Genomic DNA, 20,591 nt, shown 5'->3' with positions numbered 1-20,591 from the left:
CAGTAACAGACAGAGCTTTACTCCTAATTTCCTGCTCTTCCCCCTAGCACTGCTTATATGACTGATCTGGACCTCTATTATCATATCTGGTTTCCTTTGGTCCTTCTGCTTTCTGGTTTGCGCATAGAAAAAGAAAATAATGAAAAGACTAATGAAAGGAAGACATCAGCTCTTCAACAATTAGTAATTCATGGTGCCAATAATGAGTCAAGAAGCCCACAAGCTGAAGCATCCAAGAGGAATTAGAAATGCTCTTTCCTGAGGCTACACTTTACCATAGCTCCAACAGCTTGCCTGCTAATAAAATGAATCCAATAAAAGAAAAATAAAGGAGACAATAAAAGAGTAATTTGTAACTTGAATTTGTCCTTGCTTTATGAACTAAAACTACCTAAAATATGCCTAGCTAACACAGACTTGGGTTAAGATCTTTATTTTAATTCATTGTCCATCCCCAAGATTTAAAAACAAGTGACATATGGAATGCTTCCATTTGGATACCCCAAATCCCAACAATTAAAATAATGTAACTGTAAGTACAGGAAGCCCAAACTATACTAATGTTTCGTGACATTTTCCCTGGAGACTGTTCTTTCTGTTCACAGAGAAGCTGAAGTGTTTTTCACCATTTACCAGAAGCAAACAGTTTTGCTTATTTTCAAAAGTAAATGCAATGTTCCAGAGATCAATAAACTAATTTCTGAAGTTATTTGTCATATCTGTTTACGGATGATAATCGTCATCTCCTTCACAGGCACTGTGCCACAGATGTTTTATACAGGAATAATAAATACTGAAATGACATTCCTTTACTCCTCTGCATATCTATATAGCACAGCACCAATCCCTGCGTACAGCTTTAGAGCAACGAGAAGTCACACTCTGTCAGAAAGTAATTACAACTGAGACACCACCATTCAGTATTTTAATTCCTATCTACATCTTTTCCAATGCATCCTAAGCAAGCAAATACTGAAGATAAATATGCACAGATCTGTTTAATTTACATTCAGATCATTCAGAAATATTAAAGCTCAAACGACTGAATCTACATAACATCCAAACTGGAGCATTGCAAAGGGACCAGCTTATGATATGCTTTGCCCATTTGTGTAAAGCTCCATCTACAGCACTAATTTTTCTGACAGATTATTAGTGTGCTTTATCATCTTTAGGTAAGGTGATACATTTGTCTCCTTTTAAGCAAGAGACTACAAATGCTCATAAAAGTCTTGTATTTGTCAAGAATCATTTAAGCATATTCATGTTCAACTCTAAACTGACTTCACTTTTTTTCCCTTTTTTCGTAGAAAGATTTTGAAACCAGAGATGTGAGCAACTATCTTCATGCAGCTTCCAAAGAGAGGAAAAAAAGTGTCAAACACACATCCACAGCCAAGCAATACGTCCTTCTCAGCCTCACCACTGTGAGGATTTCCAAAGCACATTTTAATTAGAAGCACCATACTTTTTTTGGCTTCTACAGGTCAAAGAAATAGAGGAAGTGGAAAAAGCATACCAAAGGAAGGAAGAGTAAACTTCCTCAAAAAAGGGAAAAGGTTCAATGTTAAGAATCAAAGCTTGAAACTTTCACTAGTCTGGCTTTCTGGAAAGTTATCTTGTGCACGTTAAAAAACCTCAGTGAATAATCTATTTGGAAAGTGAAAGACAACTCCATGGCCATTCATTACTAAAGGCAAGAAGAAACTCAAGAAACTGAAGAGGGGTCCCCAAAGATCCACGAGGGCCATTTTTTCAGCTGTGGAGAAAAAGTACTCATCTGCCTCAATGATTTAAGAAAAGTAACTTCCAGGCATTACTACAGGTGCTGTTTCACAATTACTGAGAAAATGCTACTGCAGTTGCGGTCTTCATTCTCCACCATCTCTCCACACTGGCTCTGAGGCCCATTTGAGCCTAATGGCAATGAGTTCAGGTTGTTAAATCAGAAGAGAGACAGAAACACAGGCACGAAGAAGGGCAACAAAGCTGGTGAAGGGTCTAGAGAACAAATCTTATGAGGACTGGCTGAGGGAGCTGGGGTTGTTCAGCCTGAAGAAAAGGAGGTTCAGATGAGACCTTATCACTCTCTACAATTACCCTAAAGGAGGCTATAGCGAGGTGGGGATCAGTCTCTTCTCCCAAGCAGCAAGTGATAAGACAAGAGGAAATGGCCTTAAGTTGTGCCAGGGGAGGTTTAGGTTGGATGTTAGGAAAATCTTCTTCACCGCAAGAGTTGTGAAGTATTGGAACAGGCTGCCCAGGGAAGCAGTTGAGTCATCATCCCTTGAGGCCTTCAGAAAACATCTAGATATAGAGCTTAGTGACGTGGTTTAATGGTGGACTTGGCAGTGTTAACTTAAAGGTTGGACTAGATGATCTTAAAGGTCTTTTTCAACCTAAATGATTCTGTGATATACACAATTTTCTACTCCTTTAGCTAGCTCACCAAACTGCCTCTCCAAAGGGTCTGATGATGGTTATAACAGGCACCAGAAATACTGCTTGAGGGGAAGGAGCAGGACAGTCCCTCACAGAGACAAGCAGTCACCACGTTGATCAGTTTTAAACATAAAGCCTGAAACTAAACCAGAGTAAAGATAGTTCTTGGCCGGATCCATTTTAGCCATTCTCCATCCAGGAGGGCTTTACTCTGTGGCGCTGCTGGAAGCGGAATCACGTCTCCAGCTTCCCTTATATCAACACTCACCTGATTCCTCAATGAGCCAGTTGGGGAACCAAGTACTTTTTAGCAGGATGGGGCTTTTGCTGTTTGATGTCCAAGCCACTACAAGCCAGAAACACGACATAGCCTGCACCAAAGGTGGCAGCAGAAGGAAGGGAATTGGACTGCCTTGTATAGCTGCAGGGAATCAGCAGATGGGTTGAAGTGAAACATGAAATCACACCATCCACTTTTAGCAGCTCACTGGCCAGCTCAGAGCCAGAAGCTGGAACGAGGAATCATCTGCCTCTTTATTCTAGCACAAACCTAAGCTGAAAGTTTCCATCTCACCACAATTCAAGACACAAGCTACATCACAAGATAAAGGTTTCTGTTCCCTACTATGTTCCTGATACATGCTGAGAAATACAAGGGTTATATGCCAATCCAGCAACTGATACATATGCTGAAATTAAGAGCTGGTATAAAAAGCTCTCTCTGTGTATTTAGAAGTGGTTTTACAGCCACCATCATAAAACAGTGAAGAAGAAGGGATATGAAACAGAAAAATAAATGAGCTTTTGAAAAATTTATGGATATAAAAATCACGTATAGGGCTACTACTTCTTGAATTCATTTTCTCTCTGAATTCCAATTTGACTAACACTTTTAATTAAGACTTAGACAATCAAATTGACTTAACATAGTCTTAAAAACACACACACAAACACAAAAGAGAAATCCTATCCAGGCATAGATGACTTCTTCCAGTACAGTGTGATTTGGCACTCTGTGGAGGCTGAGCATTCTGTAATTAAGCAAAATGAAATTTGTATGGGAATACTGAGAACATTAAAACTATCCTATAGTATGGGCATTATTTGCCAAAGAATATTATCCTTTTACTACTTTTTTTTTTTATCATTAAGATGTAAAATTTAATTAAAATAAAGTGACAGGCTTAGCTTGTCTTATATATGCTTGTCAGTTGTATAGCTCACCTTTGGACCATATTTAGACATTAGTATGCAAGCAACATTTTCATACAGCTTTGTTTTTTTTCACTACTCTGCTTAATGTCCTCTACCATTCCAGTCCCCAACAAAAGTTTTAAAGACTGCAAGTCATACAGTAACATTGCCATGCAAGAAATGAAAAAACAGCAATGGCAAAAACTTTTTTCTTGAAAACTCTTCCTGAATAGTGTTTTGCTTTATTTGACTCAAATATAAGCATACAAAGAAATCCCGAACAAGCTTATTTGAAGTATAAACATTACAGCATTTCTATTTACAGAATGCCAATGTTATTAGCGTACTACAAAAACTGATCTGTGAAATAAAAACACAACATATAACTATACAAGAAGGGGATAAAAGTCAGTTTCAGATTTCACTACATGGCTGCTTACACCTGCAGGAGTTCAGAAGAACTTCAGTAAAGGAACACAAGTTTTGCAAATAGATTACGAAAACTATTGTAGGATATTGTTATTAGGGAACATGATGGCATTACATACTGTATATATGAACAAAATACATTGTGAATAGTACTGGGCCACAGTTATATAAAAACAATATTTAACTGTCCAGCATAAGAATGGAAAGAGACTACTGAAACATTGACGTTATTTATTCTCTTCAGAAAAGGCTTTTATGTAACCAGAATTGCTTCCTGACAAGTCATCATCACTCAAAAAGAAGAAGAAAAAGCTTTTATTTTACTTCAAACACTTCAGTGAATGTTGGTCTCTTAAAAATACCATCCAGTTGTTCAGTTAACATATAATCAATATTCTCAACATCTTGGGGGCTGAGCAGGCAGAAGTCCTTTCCACCTGCAGTTATATGCATTTATTTCTTTATTTATATAGCACACAATTTGTCTTTCTTCATTATTGTAAAGATGTCATTAGAAGTGTTTAAAAAGACTGAAAATGAGAACAGGATGGTTGTTGTTTTTTGTTTTTTTTTTTAAGTGTTATTTAGTGTTAATGCTAAAAGAACACACAAAATAAATACAATAATGACTTGTTCCCCAATGTGTTTCATAATCCCTTCCACCTTCAAAGCGCATTCTAATTTAAACAGATTCATGTCATTTCTACTTGGAGGCAGGGAACACCCTCCACTCATCATTCTGCTATTTTTAAAGTACTTGTCCAAAATACTTGTCTGCTTTGATGACAAAAATTCAGACATCACTTGTAAAGAGATGGCCTCTTTCAGATTTGGTAAAAATATTGTAAAACTGACCATTGCTAATACCTACCTGAAGTTTCTATAGTAAGAGCCATTAAATCTTACAAAATTAAATAAAACTAATATCAGTTAGCACTTTAAATACTAATCAGGGCACTACACAGGTATTTATTACTGAACGGCTGACCCAACCTTTCAATAACCACCTATTGACTACATAGTCACCTAATGAACTTCATAAATTTCCCATGAATTGGACAATGTTTATTTATTAGGAAAACTCAATTGACTTAAAGAAGTCTGTTCTAGCTAACAAGGAATTACAACTTGCTGCTTTTATTCACAAATCTCGAACCATGAACTCACAAAGTATGGCAGCCACTCTATCACCCAGATTATGCTGTTCTACACCTACACCACCTCAAACACAGTACTTACTTCTCCCTCTTAATTATTTACCTTAGAATTACCTTCCTTGTGATGTTTGGCACAGGATCGAAGCTGAGTGATCCAGTATTGTTTCTCCTTTGCATCAGCAGCTAGAACAAAACCAAGAGAATGCAGGGAATCACAGGTGAACTGATACTTTTTTTTTTAATGCATTTAGATCTGTGAAACCTCTACACTCAGGCTGTCAATCAGCTACCAGACAAGCTACCAGTTCCCCAGATACTTCAGTCCTTCTTTTCTAACAGAGTTCAACTAAATCTCTCTTTAAACCTGTATGTCATTCACATGCCACTGAAAGGTACAAGAATGAAAAACACGTCCCCCAAACAATATTTGAAAAACAAGTTTAAAAAGCATTGATAAAATTTTCTGCACTCTGTATCAGGTGGCTCCTTTATAATTTTAATAAATATACTCAGGAGAGTCTTTTTTTAAAAGGACAAAACAAAAACACTAATATAGTAGTCCTAATTAAAAATATCAGTACAGAAGTGGATAATTTCAGTATTTTCTTCTACTTTCTCTGCTATTAAATATCTTGATGGTTATTGACTCATCATAAAAACTATTTATTGAATTTAATCAACTTCATATATCTGACTAAATTAAAAACAGTAAATTGTAAGTGTTTGACAATCTCAAGTGGGTGGAAAAGCATGACAACAAACCGCAAGTGTTCATGATTTCTAACTGTACAAATTCCAAAACGTATTTACAGACGGTCTCCTTGTTTACTTCTGTGTTTTGGTTCTGCATATAAAATGACAACACCTCTTCATTCACACTTCTATAGCTCTACCACAGGGAGTCCTGCTTAGCCAATTGAAACTGGTCAGAATAAAACTAATGTCATTTTGAACTTTTGTAACACTGTATTACACACCACCTTTTTTTTTTTTTTAATTTGTCTATGAGCTAGTTTAATATGAATGTATCTACATCAATCAACCATACTGAAAATACTTTAGAATCATTTTTTTATATATTTTTTTCTTCAGAAGTAACTTTTACATACCCTATAGTCTTTGTAGTATTTGGGAACAAAGGAAGGTAAACTTTTATATTAAAAGTATGTTAAATTATTCCAAGAACAGAGTATCTTAACAGCTTTCCACTGACATCTTCCCTTCTCCAACCCATCAGCAGATTCATCGCTGCACTTTATCAGCAGCATGGTGGCACAGGAGAACAATGTTAGAACTGAAATGCTATGATGTGGACAGCAATGAAAACAGCTCCTCCTTCCTTCAGAAACAAAGTAGATACACTGTACAATCAACATGGCACTCTAACAGCTTTTATAGAATGTATCTTGAGGTATCTCCCAGCCCTGAAAGCCTATATGTTGGAAATTCACACATACTTAATTTCTGATTGCTGTTTCATTGTGTTCTATAGTGTAGTATGGAACAATACAGCCATAAAGCCCCTACTTTCTGACAGTACAGGGAATTAAGAGAGAAATGAGAGAAGAGACACAAGCAAGAAAGGGAGAACAACTCAGGTGGTACTTTAAGCAGCACTGTACCTCTCAACTTAAATATCTCTCCGTTAGCAGAGTAGACCACCAACATGTGCGGCACTTCGTCACTGGGTGATATTATAGCTCCAGCTAAAGACAAGGTTCCTCGAGGCTTCTGGTTTTTACTTTGTTCATTCACAAAATACTGCAGAATCCCCGTCTCAAAGTCCAGCACAAAGTACCTGTTCAAAGAAATTGCAATCATATAATTTTTCTGTTACAGGGTTTTTCATACCTTTACTTAGATGAGCACAAATCAATCTTAAATCAAGATCACAAACAAACAAATTAGGTTAAAGTCATCTCTGGTAATAACTCAATTTAATAAGGTACTGTTATTTTGATTAGTTGTTTTTTTTAAGGGCATGTTTCTGAAAGAAATGCGTGTTTCTTTCAGATTAATGGTGAGGTTCACACAAGACATAAAAATAAGGAAAGCAGGTGTTCACTAAAGAGATTGCACAGAAGATGTATGAGACAGTTTCTTTTTTGATGTTTTCTTTATTGCATTTATAACCTTGATATATATGCTAATTCTCCACAACTAGTCTTTTGAAAAGGCAACGCTGTCTTTGCAGAAGGATGAGCACAAGTAAAGGCATAGTATTTTCACTTCTGTGATCATACTTCACATGCAGATGTTACGATTGTAATTTTGAAAACTGACGAAGGGAAATGAACATTCAGATCCCATTAAACACCAGGTACGAAGCACAAAATGACCATCTACAGGAAAACAACTAGGAGGAGAGAGAAACAGAAGTCTAAATTCCACGTGGTCTCTCTGCTAACAAGTTCTAACAAGGAAAAAAAAAATTACTGCCGATCACATATTTAGGAGAAGGAAACATTCGGCCAGCTAAAAAACAGTAATCACAAAGAGGAATAAAATAAAGAATAAAATAAACAATAAAATTTATACTTTAATAAGCATTTATTTTTTAAAATAATAATAGAAATAAAATAAATAAAAGATCTAAAAAATAAAAAATAAAAGTAGTTATTCAGAATCACAGTACATTGAGGAGAAAGAGAAACGGAAGCACTGATGGATGGAGAGCACAGGAAGTTCAAGAGTAGAAAGCGCCTAAAAACTTTTTCAGTACATTGTTCTGTACTGACAGAGACAAGTGATGGACTAAGCAAATAAAGCATAAGTGGAAGATACCGAGTTGGAAGATCATCTTATTTTTAAATTGGTTATTCTTGGAACATTTTTTGTAGGATTCCAAGCAAAACCTTGGGAGGTTGAAACAATGAAAGCAAATGCTTCACATAATATAAAGAGAATACATTTAGAAACAAATGTACAAAAAATCAGAGTCCTTATTTGTCTTTAAACTAACTAAGCCAAACAACATGGCTTGTTTGTAAGGCACTAAAGTTTTGCTCCAACACAGCTCTGTTGGGAAGGGGCAACGGTCTCCTCTTGCTGAAGAGCAACCAACCAGCCTCACCCTGCTCCCGGCTTCACTCACTCCGTTTTGACAAACACAAGCCATTCCACAGTAAGCCAGCTGGTAGGATCGTAGGATCATTTGTGGTTCTCCACAGACTAGAGTGAATATGACACAAATACGACCTACCCACTTCGTTCCTACTAAAAAGAACAGCCCTAACAAATTGACTAATACCACTAACATGGACATTCTGAACGCATTACTTGCTATTGATCCTGGAGATGGGACAGTTCATATGAATTTGTGTACAGTATTTCAGAAACTGTGACTAATCAGACTTCTATAACTTCACATACCCCAGAGCTCCTCAGGTTACTATGTTATCTTGAAAGCGTCGTTTCGTCTCAGCCCTTTTTCAATATCCCCATATGATATCCCCCACCTCTAAGGTTTCCCTCACAGAATATTTCCAGGACTGTCTTCACAGCCTACTGAGGTTCTTGGTGTTCTTTCCTGCTTCTCTTTTTTCACGTCAAATGAGCCTGGGCTGGATGCAAGCAATCGTTGCCTAAGACTTACAGAGCTTCAGACATTTTGGTTGGGCAATCTTCTTTACCAACCCTTATTCAGAACTCTCTACTGCCTCCACAACAGAACAAAGATCATTTTCACTATAAATTAGTCACACATTAACAACCCATCCCAAATAACTTTAAGCTACTGTATCATTAACCCTCACTTCTGCCCTGACTCCATCGCACAAATCTCCCGTAAGTGCCCTCTGCATCCTTTCCCTCACTTAACAAATGGAAACCCTCTCTTCTGTAACCATGAAACATCTTTTCACCTTCTCTTTACAGAGTTTACCTTCACAACATAAAAAAGGACTACAGCTAATAGCAAGCTGAATGCCAACCACCACAATGTTTTCAACAGTAAACATAAGGAGGCCCTAAACAGGAATTGCCAAAATTTCAGAAGATTGTCTTACTGCCTTTTATTATACCAGTCCATAACCTTCATGTTTTGGTTGGCTTTTAAATGATTTTACAATACTGCTTTCCCGCTTACAAAGCATTTTTTCCTCTTCTGATCACTCTGTAGGGAGAGATGATGCACTTAACTGTGGGTGAAAACAGCAGAACTGGAAAACACAATCAAAAAGTCTGACTGTACATTTCATAGTGCATTTTCATTTCACTTATCCTCAGTTTTACCTTATCTGTTTTAGGAATAGACAGAAGTGATGCTGTGCCTCTGAAAATACCTTTGCTTGACCCTAGAGCAAGTGTTTCTCTCCATCCAACTGACAAATTTTCAGTTTTCAGTTCCTTTGGGTGTAGCAAACAAGTCCAGGCTTCATACGCAGTCATGTCCATTCTGAGCTTGTGGAAATCCTCATGATAATTGTGTTGTCCTTTACTGTTCCACTTATTTCAGCCTTGTTATCAGGCCATGTTTTATCAATTACTATGCTGTGAGTCATCATTCTGCTTACTGCAGTACAACTCCACAATTAGGAAAAGCAACAACAGTAAAGAAAAAAAATAAAAATTGAAAAATTAAAAATCTTTCCTATCAAGTCCAAGCAAAAAAGATCCTTTGAGTCTATTAGAATAGAGTCTGTTAAGCTACATCCACACTATGAGCACTTCAACTCAGAAATCTTTGCGCACTAGACCAGCAAAGCACTCCCAGAATGAACATAAGCTCCACAAAAACGTGCTTTGCATTGACATAAAGCTTCCCCAGAGAAGGAAAGCAGCCATGCAAGTACAGAATACACCTTTACCCGTATAATGACATCCTACACTAGTGACTTTTGCAATTCCGCATACGCAGAGATGGCATCCTTCCACACCCTTGTCATCACAGCTACAGCAGAAGCGTTAATTTGACCTCCTAGCCAACCATAACCTATTTTATGTATAGTCCCAGAAAAACAGAACGTTACCATTGGCCTTCAGTTTTTCAGTGCCTGCAACGATGTCTTAGCTGCCTGTAAAAGGATGCAGCACATTTTCAGTACAACTCCAGCAGTAATCCTAAAGGGGAAAAAAGTAACCTGTTTTCACAAGCCTCCACATTGCCCTCTCCAAGTACCTACCCTGCCTTCCTTGTTGTCCCAGATGAATCAGGTTCTACGCCTGCCAACTTTGAAAGCCATAGGAGAAAAACAGAATCAACTGTAGAAACAGAAGTCCTGACTGCCCAACAAAAACTGGCTGTGTCAACAAAGTAGCTTTCCTGTGATTTTGGAGAGGCCAACAGCTCAGGAACTCTTTCTTCAAAGTCATCCATCCTGATCATGACCTTGTTCGTGTCACAAGGAAACAAGTATTTCCTTTGCAAGAGTTATGGGTGGATGCACAATGCCCCTCTTCACCTTTCAGCCAGCAGTATCTCAAAAAAAAAAAAAAAAAAGATAGGAGGAAATTGCACAGCCAACTATAGACTCAAACAGAAACAGGGGGATAATGCACTTTGAAAAACTTTAACAGGATAGAAAGGAGCCAGGAGAAGGAATCAGGAATTAAATATTTGAATCAAGCGGTGTGAGACTTCCACAGGAAGAAAAAAAAAAAAATCTGAAAAAGATAAAAGAAACAGAAAGAGCTTCCAAAAACATTTTCTCCTGTCGGAGAACAAATGATGATCCAGTTAAGACCATCACAAAAACACAGGAGAAATGGAGACCAGATTCTTTCATTAGCTGAAGATGGAAAAGCTATATATAAAGCAGGATGGAAGAGAAAGAGTGGTACATGTCCCATTTTAGGAGCCTGATTGAACTGTATCAAAAGAACAGGGCTATCTTTTAACTTGAGTTCCAGAAGTCGTTTGTCCTGCACACCAGGGAAATAACAGCATTAACTTCTCTAGAACTGATTAATCTTGCCACCTTATCCTCTATTACTTCACTGAGCTTGCTCACAGAGCACACATTTACCCAGGACACTGTATTTCTGTAATTAACTAACAGATTAACATTGACAAAAACTTTACTACACTGTTAAGAGAACAGCCAGGCAGGGGGTAGCAGAGCTGAGTTACCTGACAGCAGACAGGAACAACGAGAGCCACAGAGAGCCCAGGAAATAACTGCTACTGGCACACACTGCCAAAATATAGCTTAGTTTTTTTCTCATGCCAAAAATCAGACAAAAATCACTGATTTTTATTAATAAGACTCATTAAAAGAGGCCACCTAAAGATGAGCTGGAGCACTATCGATTTATTGCTCTAACAAATCAACGCTACTTAAGCATTGTTCAGAGCAGATACATAAGCTTGCAAGCAAGCAAAAGCAGGCCATTTCACAAAAGAGAAGTCTCGAAGAATGGATTTCTTGCTTTAACCTTAAATCCATTCGGAGAACAGCAGCTTCCTGCTCCTCCGGCCCAGCCTCCAGCTCACCAGTTTCCCTCAAGCTCCTGGGATGCACCGCGGCTGTTCCCCCGATCCCGTCCCTGCAGGGTGCCTGCCACAGACCTCGCCGCAGCCCTTCTGTTCTCCTCCCGGCCATTTTAGCAGCAGAGAAACCGAATCTGCAGTTAATCTGCTATCACGGGATTAACCCTGAGATGTCCCCCTCATCCACAGCATGCAACATCACAAAACGAATTGATTACATTTCTGCATTTTGCTCCTGAATTACCTTAAATTCAACTGATTGATGAAAGCATGCCCACCATCTAGAGGTACGCTATGTAACAAGTGAATGGAAGAGGTAGCTTCCATTACTGTCTGCTAGATATGATGGGGTATTTTCAAACGTTTAACCTCTCATTATCCACAAATGCCTCACAGCTGAGTACATCGGCCAGATCCAGATGCTTTACCAACAGATATCAATTACAAGACCAAATATTCAGCCACTCTCAGCAAATGGGAATTTTATTGCTGTTCTAGCAAGTAAAAGTCTGACACTGCTAGAATTTTTTTTAAGTTATTCCTGAGCTAGTTCAAATAGCCAGATGATGATGCTTTATGTCTATTTTATTTGCCATATTTCAAAACCATTGCTCTCAGATTAAAACCCAGGTCTTCTGAATTCTCTAACTACCTGTCTTAATTTTAATTCTCCTAAATTTCATTCCTACCCCCTTTATCCATTCACGGTGACAGCCATTTCTTTTGAAAAATAGAAATAACAAATAAAAACAAGGTCAAGCAGAACAAGTATGATGCACTAGGAAACACAGCCATCTTGCTTTCTAAATTCCCGGTGGGGAAAAAAGAGACTCAAACACTGTACAAATTAACTACTTCAACTGGATTTTTCGTTTGCTATTATGGGCTTTTTGTTTTTTTTAAATAGTGAACAAAGGGAAGTTTACCTTTTAGTTCCCCATTCAGAAAGAACTTAACCAAAAGCAGTAACTGTGGTTTAAGTAATGATAAAATGCTGGTGGTGTGTCAGGAGACAACAATGGGTCTACGCTCAAGAGCCTGTCAGAAGACAACAGCTGTACAGTTTTCTGTGATAAAGTTCTTAGGTTTCCAACACTGTCCCAGTTTGGGGCAATCCAAAACCACCCCAAACTATCAGGAGCTCATGATATGAACATTTCCCATATAATTTACTCACCTCACTGGTTTTAGGAAATATCATTTTCACATTTCCAGTTAAATGAAGCATTTCAGTATTCTCATATGGACATGCACACTTAAAAAAAAATAAAAATCACAACATTTTAGGCATTTCAGCATTCAGCTGTACATCCATAACATGGTGCGCTGCCCACTGAAGCTTTCAGACTCACGTCTGCAGTGCGCAGAGGTATGCTCTTAGCAGAAAAACGTCTCTTAAAATAGCAGCATTCTTTTCTCCTCTTATTCTGAACACATCCCAGAAACTAACCAACTACCTGAAAATATATTTTCAATACTCTGTAATCCCAATTTGTTTTCAAGGTAATACTACCAGTTCTTTCCATTGTGCAATGTATTTTTATTGATTTGAATCCTCCCCACACCCTTCCTCCCTGGCTAAACCATTTTTCTGGTCTAGATTTTGTACAATTTTTAGTTTGAATTTATAACATGATGGAGATTTGGGGTTTGTTTGTTTGTTTTCAAATATATAACAGACTTTTGCAATTGGACAACAGCAACCCCAGTCAGAGGTTCAATTATGGACGTTTCTCAATCTGATAAATCCCGCCTTTGGAAAGCCAACTTGGATTAATTACTTCCCTCGTTTCATAATCTCGTCTACACTGGAACCCACGCTTCATAGCTAGACTGTGTCTAATCCCGGGGGCAATCTGTTTAAAACTCATACGGCTACTGCATGCTAACTAAAGACAAAATCTTCCACAATCTGCAAACAATGACATGTTTCTTCATAATAAAATGACCTAACCAAGCAGCTACTTCTGGATGGAGAAGCATGCTTGGTTTCTACAGCAGGACAGCTGGTTTCAGCTTTTTGGAGATTTTTTTCCATTTACTTTCTCACTGATGGACAGAGGAACGAACTTTTCTCTCTAAGCTCTACTTTAGCTCTTCCCCAGACACACCTTCTCCTGAAGTCTCACAATACAGACTTTACAATCTACTTTTAATTTTGCAAATTGTTCAGATAAAATACCTTGACTTGATACAGCACAAAGTCTTTACTCTGATTTAAAACCCTGACATGCAACATCACCTTCTCTAGCATTAAAAAAAAAACGGTTGATAAGAATTATACGATAGAAAGTAAATGACTGCGTCAAAGAAAAGCAAAGTTTATGGTTCCAGTGACTGAAAGAGATGTCATAGAAATATTTCATTTTTAGGAAGCTGTACCTTGTTAGGCCATCTTGGAGACATTTATGCAACTACTTTACTCTTTTTTTCCCCTCTTTTAAGACCTAAGATTAATGGAATTATTCATGCCAATGAATTTAACGTCTGGCATACACTTTTCACAATCAAGGAATTTACCATTAAAAATTACCTCTGAAGTTATCATTCAAAGCCTGGTGTTTGGGAGATCTCACATTTCAGTAACTGTTTAGCATCCTTTATTCAATGAGGTTATTCAATTTATAGTTTTCTAACATAAAATGTAAAAATTGCAGTATTCATTAAAAAGTTTACTGACTTTGAACATCTGAATATTTTGAACATTTGAATAAAACTGGATTTTTAGAAGTAATTTCTCTGCATTATTATAATTGCATACTAATCAAGCTGAACTGCAATTTGCTATATACTTTCAGAAGTGTTTTACATCTAAAATGAAGATGAGAAATAGAGGAAGTATTATCCACAGCTGATAGATGGACAGGTTGTTTTGTCATAAATAAATCTTTATTGCTTTGTCAAGTCCTAGTCAATTTCTAAACGTCCAAGTAAGCCCACTTTATGAACCAAAATGTCACTTGCCATCTGCAGAAACTACAGTTGCTACTAGGGAGCTCATCAGTTCGTCAGCTTTGGGTTCCCCTGCCAATTACCTCCCCCAGTTCAGCAGTCTGAAATTCTACACTGTCAGCAAACGTGTGGGCAAGTACGATGCCCAAATTTTATTTAAGTAAAAAGAGATAACAGTAGGTATAAATATATTAATACTAGTTTGTGAATTTCAAATGGAGTTGCTTAGGGGTTGCATTTTAGGGAAAATAATAGGCTTAAAAATCATGCATCTATTTTCACTAATCAGATTCAGAATTCATATGGATTTGTGGAAAAGTGCATTAATTGTATGAATCTATGCTTCTGCACAACTCTGTCACATTGAGGGACAGCGATTTAGTGGCAAGCAGACAAACAAAAGGTATACAGCTGAGGCTGGTACCATAAACAGCACTTAGAGCTCACTCCCCAGTGAACTGGCCGGCTGCCCCGTGCTATTTTGTGACATTTAGCAACCCTTCCTACCTTCCTTTTTTATTTGTTCTAAATTTACTACTATTTAATAATTAAGCAGGTTCCAATTCTGTATCACAGATCAGAGAGAAAAGACTAACAGTGACATAATTGGGGGAATAAATGGGCCAGGACAATCTTAATTACAATATTATTATCCAGTTCGATTCTGATCGCAGATTAAAAATAGAGTTTGCAGTTAGGAAAGTATATTTTCATTTATAAGGAAAACAGCTATGACAAAGTAAAACAAGAAGAGAGTACCTCCATGTCACTCTGATTAACCTGACTGGAAGGAAAGGAAGTTAAGCTTTAAAAAGATAAACTTCTGTGCAACTCTAAAACACGCAGGAAGAACCCTGTACAAGAGAGAACCAGTTACAAATTCCACTTCCTATCTGAGGGGAAGGCAGGGGTCTGTCCGTACAGCACAAGACTCTGCTGATAATTTGGTTCTCACAGAGCCCATGTCCACAGGATAGTGGTCTGGGCAACAAAATTGAGGAAACTGCCTGGCTTAGTCTCTCCCAGTCCCACATTTCCACCTCATCCAAGAGCAATACTGTGCTTCTTTGAGAAAGTAAAATTACATACAATTACAGCCTGCTTTAGGTGCCCGAACAGACAACTGCTTCCCTGCTCCAAGCCTTTACACAGTATTGGTAGCCATCAGAAATCAAGCTTTCCGTTTTCTCTGTTTTCCCAAAATCCAGCTAAAGCGGGTTTTACATTGTTTAGGTTTTACCTAGTCATCCCAAGAGGATGTAAAGAAATACACTGCATGATCTTTTTAGTGCTTGCTGTTATAACATCCATAAATCAAAGATATCCGTCTGACAGCCTGGTTCTCCTGTACATAGTGGCAGAGTAGGAAATTCATCTGTCTTGTCCCCACAACACACACACCAAGGGGGTCCGGAATTGTTGGGTTTGTGTCAGCACAACCACAGAAACATGCAGGTTGGAAAACAACCCTAAGACCATCTAGTCTACTATGCAGCAAAGTTTAGAGAAAACCACATCTCACTAAATATGTGTCTGACAATCAGGTCTAAATCACAATTTTATCTCAAAATACTCACTATCATCCATAATCCAAATTCTCTGCTATTTGTAGCTACTAAATTTCAGCAATGCCAAACATATGCACAGCAGAAAAAGGCTACTGAACAAAAAATACCATCCATCAACTTGAAATACCCACACACCCCTCTCCTTCTTCAACCTTAGCAACTAAAGCCTGTCACCTGAACTACACTGAGAGACAGATACTAGGACAGATTCCTAGGACAGAAAAGGTACGAAGGAACGAAGCAGAAAGTCTTCATCACAGGCACCTACTGCACAATACTTTCCACTCACCCCATCCTAAAAGTTCCATATCTATCTTCTTATCATATCACGTCAGAATTATGGCATACCAGTGATGAATTGAACCCATATTTTCAGAGGTAATGTTCGTTTGTGTTTCTCTAGCCTGTACCTCCCAAGCAACTTGTGGCCAAGGATTACAGGTTTTACACAGAAAAGCACCCAGCTAAAAGACAACCACTGTGACCCTGAGTTTTTATTCCAGACCTGATATTAGTTAGGATTTCACCTGGAGATAAGATACTCTTAGGGCCTGAAATATTAACAAATCAAATAACTAAGGCACAGAGAGCGACCCCAAACAATGGCACAAACACTGAAGCTGAGGAAAAGACAATTGTTGGCTGAGACAATTGATAGCCCAAACACCTCCAGGTGGAAATTTGGGGAAATTATTCAGGTAATCAAGACCACAAAATGGACTGCAAATAGAAGTAGTTCAAATAACAAGAAGATTCAGGCTTCAATTAGAGCAGCTGTAGAGTAGTTCTGCTACTTTAAGTGCTGCTTTTTGCTCCATTTAACAGCAAGAGAACGGAACTTAGGAATACCGTTCAATCATAGCTTGAGCCAATTACACAAAGAAAAGGCATCTGTTGTCTCAGCCCAGAAGTCATTTGGGTTCCAAGGTCTCGGAGTTAAAAGCCAGGGAGATTCTCTGTGCAGGTGAACTGTAACGGGTCGGCTCCTCCCATGTGAATATGCTCCCGTGGACAGCAGTGACAGCCTGCCACTTAAAGCAGGGCCAGCACAGTGGTAAATTGACCTGTATATAAAGAATGTGGAGTAAATACCAATGCAAGAAAATTGGTCAGTGGAGGTCTTTCCAACCCATTTTTGCAGCTTGCTGGAAATCAAGGTCGCTTTAAGAGAGCGTAAAAACTCTGAAGTCACAGAAAAGGTATCTTAAATCATGCAACTGAATTATAGATTGTATGCTGTAAAATCTGCACTATTTTGTATATAGGAATTATGGAAAAAATATCTAAACAGAATTGTCTTAACTCTTACTTAGTTCTTCCCTCATTTTTAAACACAAAATACAAAATGTTAGATGGGATTCATAAAAACTCTTAACAAATTAAAAGTTGACACTAACCTAGAAGTTTTCAATAGAAAGAAATTACCGTAAATAAAAGCAGTCTCTCATGCCATGATTCGTGGAGCTAGAACCTCAGTTTTATCACGACCACTGTGCTGTCAACAAGTAAGGGGTAATTTATGGAGGAGAGGAAGGCAAGAAATGAAGGAATGGACAAGTAGAACAGTTTAGCCACAGGATGTGCCAAAAGGTGCTCAGTAGATTTTACCTAAAACTAAGTAAACAGAAATCTGAAGAATCGTATCAACTCTACAGTCAAGAAGAAAAACACTATTACTTTGACTTCCAACCACAGCAAAACATTCTCCTTCACTGGACTATATGTACTATACGCTAATTATTAGGTTAGCGAAGATAGTTGTCTTGTTTTTTTTCCTGGTTCTTACCAAAACTAGTTCATCAATATCTTGAACACATCCTTAAAGATGAGTGCTGGTTGGTTACTCCTTCCAATGCTCATTAGGTGTCTGACAGAGGAAAAAAAGCATCAGACCACATTTTGACAGTATGTTGATATCATTCTTTTAAGCTACACAGATCACTAGACTTTCTCCTGATATCTCTGCAGCTTCAACAGACTAAGCAACCAGTTATTGGTGACAGCAAATATTTTAACTCTTATGTTTGAAGCTAGAGTACCTTACATGAAAGATATCAACATGTAATATATATTTAGTTTAAGATATTTTCATCTTTTTTCAGCCAAGTTCATTTTCTGCCAATTTAGTGAGCTGAATCCCATTACCATGAGATCAACAGGACTTCAGAATCATGGCAAGGTAAGAGGAAGAGTGCAGGGAGGAGTATCTAAGAAAGTTGCTCCCTTTTGTTGGCAACATGCTCTTAATTCAGTTCAAAAAACCTCATGAAACCATATAATCTGGGGGCTGTTTTAATGACATACTGTTTTGCTGTAATTATCAGCATGGGTAGAACTACACAAAACAATTCTGGTTGTTCTGTTTTTCTCATTTGGTCTATCCCATTTCCAACACTACTAAGAATCATAAGTGATGGTGTATGGTCTGAAGTTTGGGGGTTTATTCTTCAATTACAGGAATAAACACAGTACTGTTTTTCCCTCATTCATTTATATCTTATACTATCTTCTCAAAATCTGTTTTACCATCTGCTAATCTAAAAACCTAAATATACAGAAAAAGTAAACCTACAAGTGAAAATGCAAATCTTGTGTATTCTGTATGTTCAACACCCTCAGGCATGCTGTGTAAAGATCTGCTTATGTCACTCCTGCTAAGCTTAAAGGTGACCAGCAAGTAGAAAAAGCATCCTCTTAGTTTATTTATGATGTATGAGAGACACCTAGGATGCTATTTATCTTCCTGACACATCAGCCTGAAGACTTAGTTCCATCTTTCTCCATTTTTTCTGAAAGAGTAGTGCGCCAGACACATCACCATAAGACAACAAATAAATAAATACAAAAATTTAGTCATGTACAGCAAGCAGGGAAATAGTCAAAAGGTAGACAGGAAGCTAAAGGACTCCATAAAGGTATTCCATCTTGCATTCCAAATTTCGATAGATTTCCAACAGGCACCACTTAACAATACTAAAAGTCACCTCTGTCACTGAATAGCTGCAGGCTCCAAATCACAAGTGCCACTAATGCATGCTGTGGCAGGAGAAGGTGTTATGGCTTCCCATTGTTTGCTCCCTTCCACTTCATTGCCGGAGATCATCACCACCACGCAGCAGCGAACCAGCTGTTCCTCAGCCCTGAGCTCAGTGAAACTAAGATCGATGGACTGACGGTGGATGACAGTGCATTTCGTACCAATCTGCTTTTCCAATGCCGTTATTTGGAGAAAAGTCAGAGATATCTCAGTCTGTGCAAGTTAACTTGCATGAGACCGCAAAGAACATGACATTCTACTGGAAGCCAAAACACTTCTAAAAATTACACTTCATCTAATTTACATTTGATGCATTTCTATGCATGAAGACTTAAGAAGCCAGCACTGACATCCTTTTGTCATTGTTCATATTCTATGTGAAAACTCCATTCCAAAACTGCCTTACTGAAGGGAAGAAAAAAGGTAGCTCCAGTTTTTCTTAACACATACAATTCCTTTAGGACCAGTAAATTAAATGAAAAGTGTTAAACATCCAATGTTAGTCCTCTAAGCTCTGGATTACTTCTTTTTAAACAAAAATACATCTTGCACATTTACACCACACACCACAACAATACAGCAAAAATAAACAACAATCCACTCCCAAAATCTCAGATGATTGTTACATTAACATAATTGGGCAAAGTGAAGTGAGCTGAACTTAGAAAGCGTAAGTGAAAAATCCTGGTAGTTTCCCACACTTCCTCCTCAAGGAAGAATTGCTGCTTAGCACCTTAAAAACCTAATTCCTCTGAAGAAGCCTTCCTCTATTCAGGGTTATGTCACAGCTACCAGTCTGTCATCTAAATTTCTTTGCTCCCATCACTGGCCAACAGCAGCAGCACATTCCATGAGACACTAAACAATAATAAGAGTTGTTAGCTAGAGAATAACATGGCTTATAACTTGCCAGGTAAACTTGCATTTGTTTCACCAAAACTATGGTAAAGATCAAAGATCTGTTTTCCATTAACCTTAATTTGATTAAAAAAAAGCCACACGCTTCCTTTTTCCCCTGAGCACCCAGCAGCATGCACTCTCACTTTCAAAAGAAATCATGTAGAAAGCAAGATACCCAACACCTGGCACTTGGTTGCTGACTACAAGCAGTCACAGGAATTACAGTATTTAAGAACCTCATCTTGTAACTTGTGGAAATGGGAGACAAGAACCTGCTCCTTATATCAGATACCCTCATTACCTTAAGTGTTGGCAATATACGCTCCAGAAGCAAATAGCCAAAGCCTACTAAGAGAATTGCTGGGTCAGAGTGGTTCCATTTGACTTGTCAAGCTCCAACTCTCCCATTCCTGCCCTGTCTTTTTGTATTTTTGTATTTTTGTTTTGTGTTCATTTGTTTTTCTTAAAAAAAAAAAAAGTTG

At 37.9% G+C, this 20,591-nt stretch overlaps 1 protein-coding gene across 6 annotated transcripts in view; it reads right to left on the bottom strand.

Annotated features, from left to right (window-relative positions):
- Positions 1 to 20,591, bottom strand: part of OSBPL10 (oxysterol binding protein like 10) — a 122,009-nt gene that overhangs the window by 73,757 nt on the left and 27,661 nt on the right. For 2 of the 6 annotated variants that reach the window (XM_083827300.1, XM_083827295.1), the window contains exons 2-3: positions 6,845 to 7,020; positions 5,326 to 5,405 (exon numbers count right to left, since the gene is read on the bottom strand). In XM_083827300.1, the coding sequence (XP_083683426.1) occupies positions 5,326 to 5,405; positions 6,845 to 7,020 (256 nt within the window). Of the gene's footprint in view, positions 1 to 5,325; positions 5,406 to 6,844; positions 7,021 to 11,292; positions 11,403 to 11,597; positions 11,780 to 11,896; positions 12,032 to 16,461; positions 16,482 to 20,591 lie in introns of those variants that run through there. The other 4 variants (XM_083827299.1, XM_083827298.1, XM_083827296.1 and 1 more) reach the window with 4 other exon arrangements.

Source organism: Anser anser (genome assembly GCF_964211835.1).
Source record: "Anser anser genome assembly, chromosome: 2".
Lineage (NCBI taxonomy): Eukaryota > Metazoa > Chordata > Aves > Anseriformes > Anatidae > Anser > Anser anser.
Note: the sequence above shows the minus strand (reverse complement) of the source record. Positions and strands in the feature narration are given on the sequence as shown.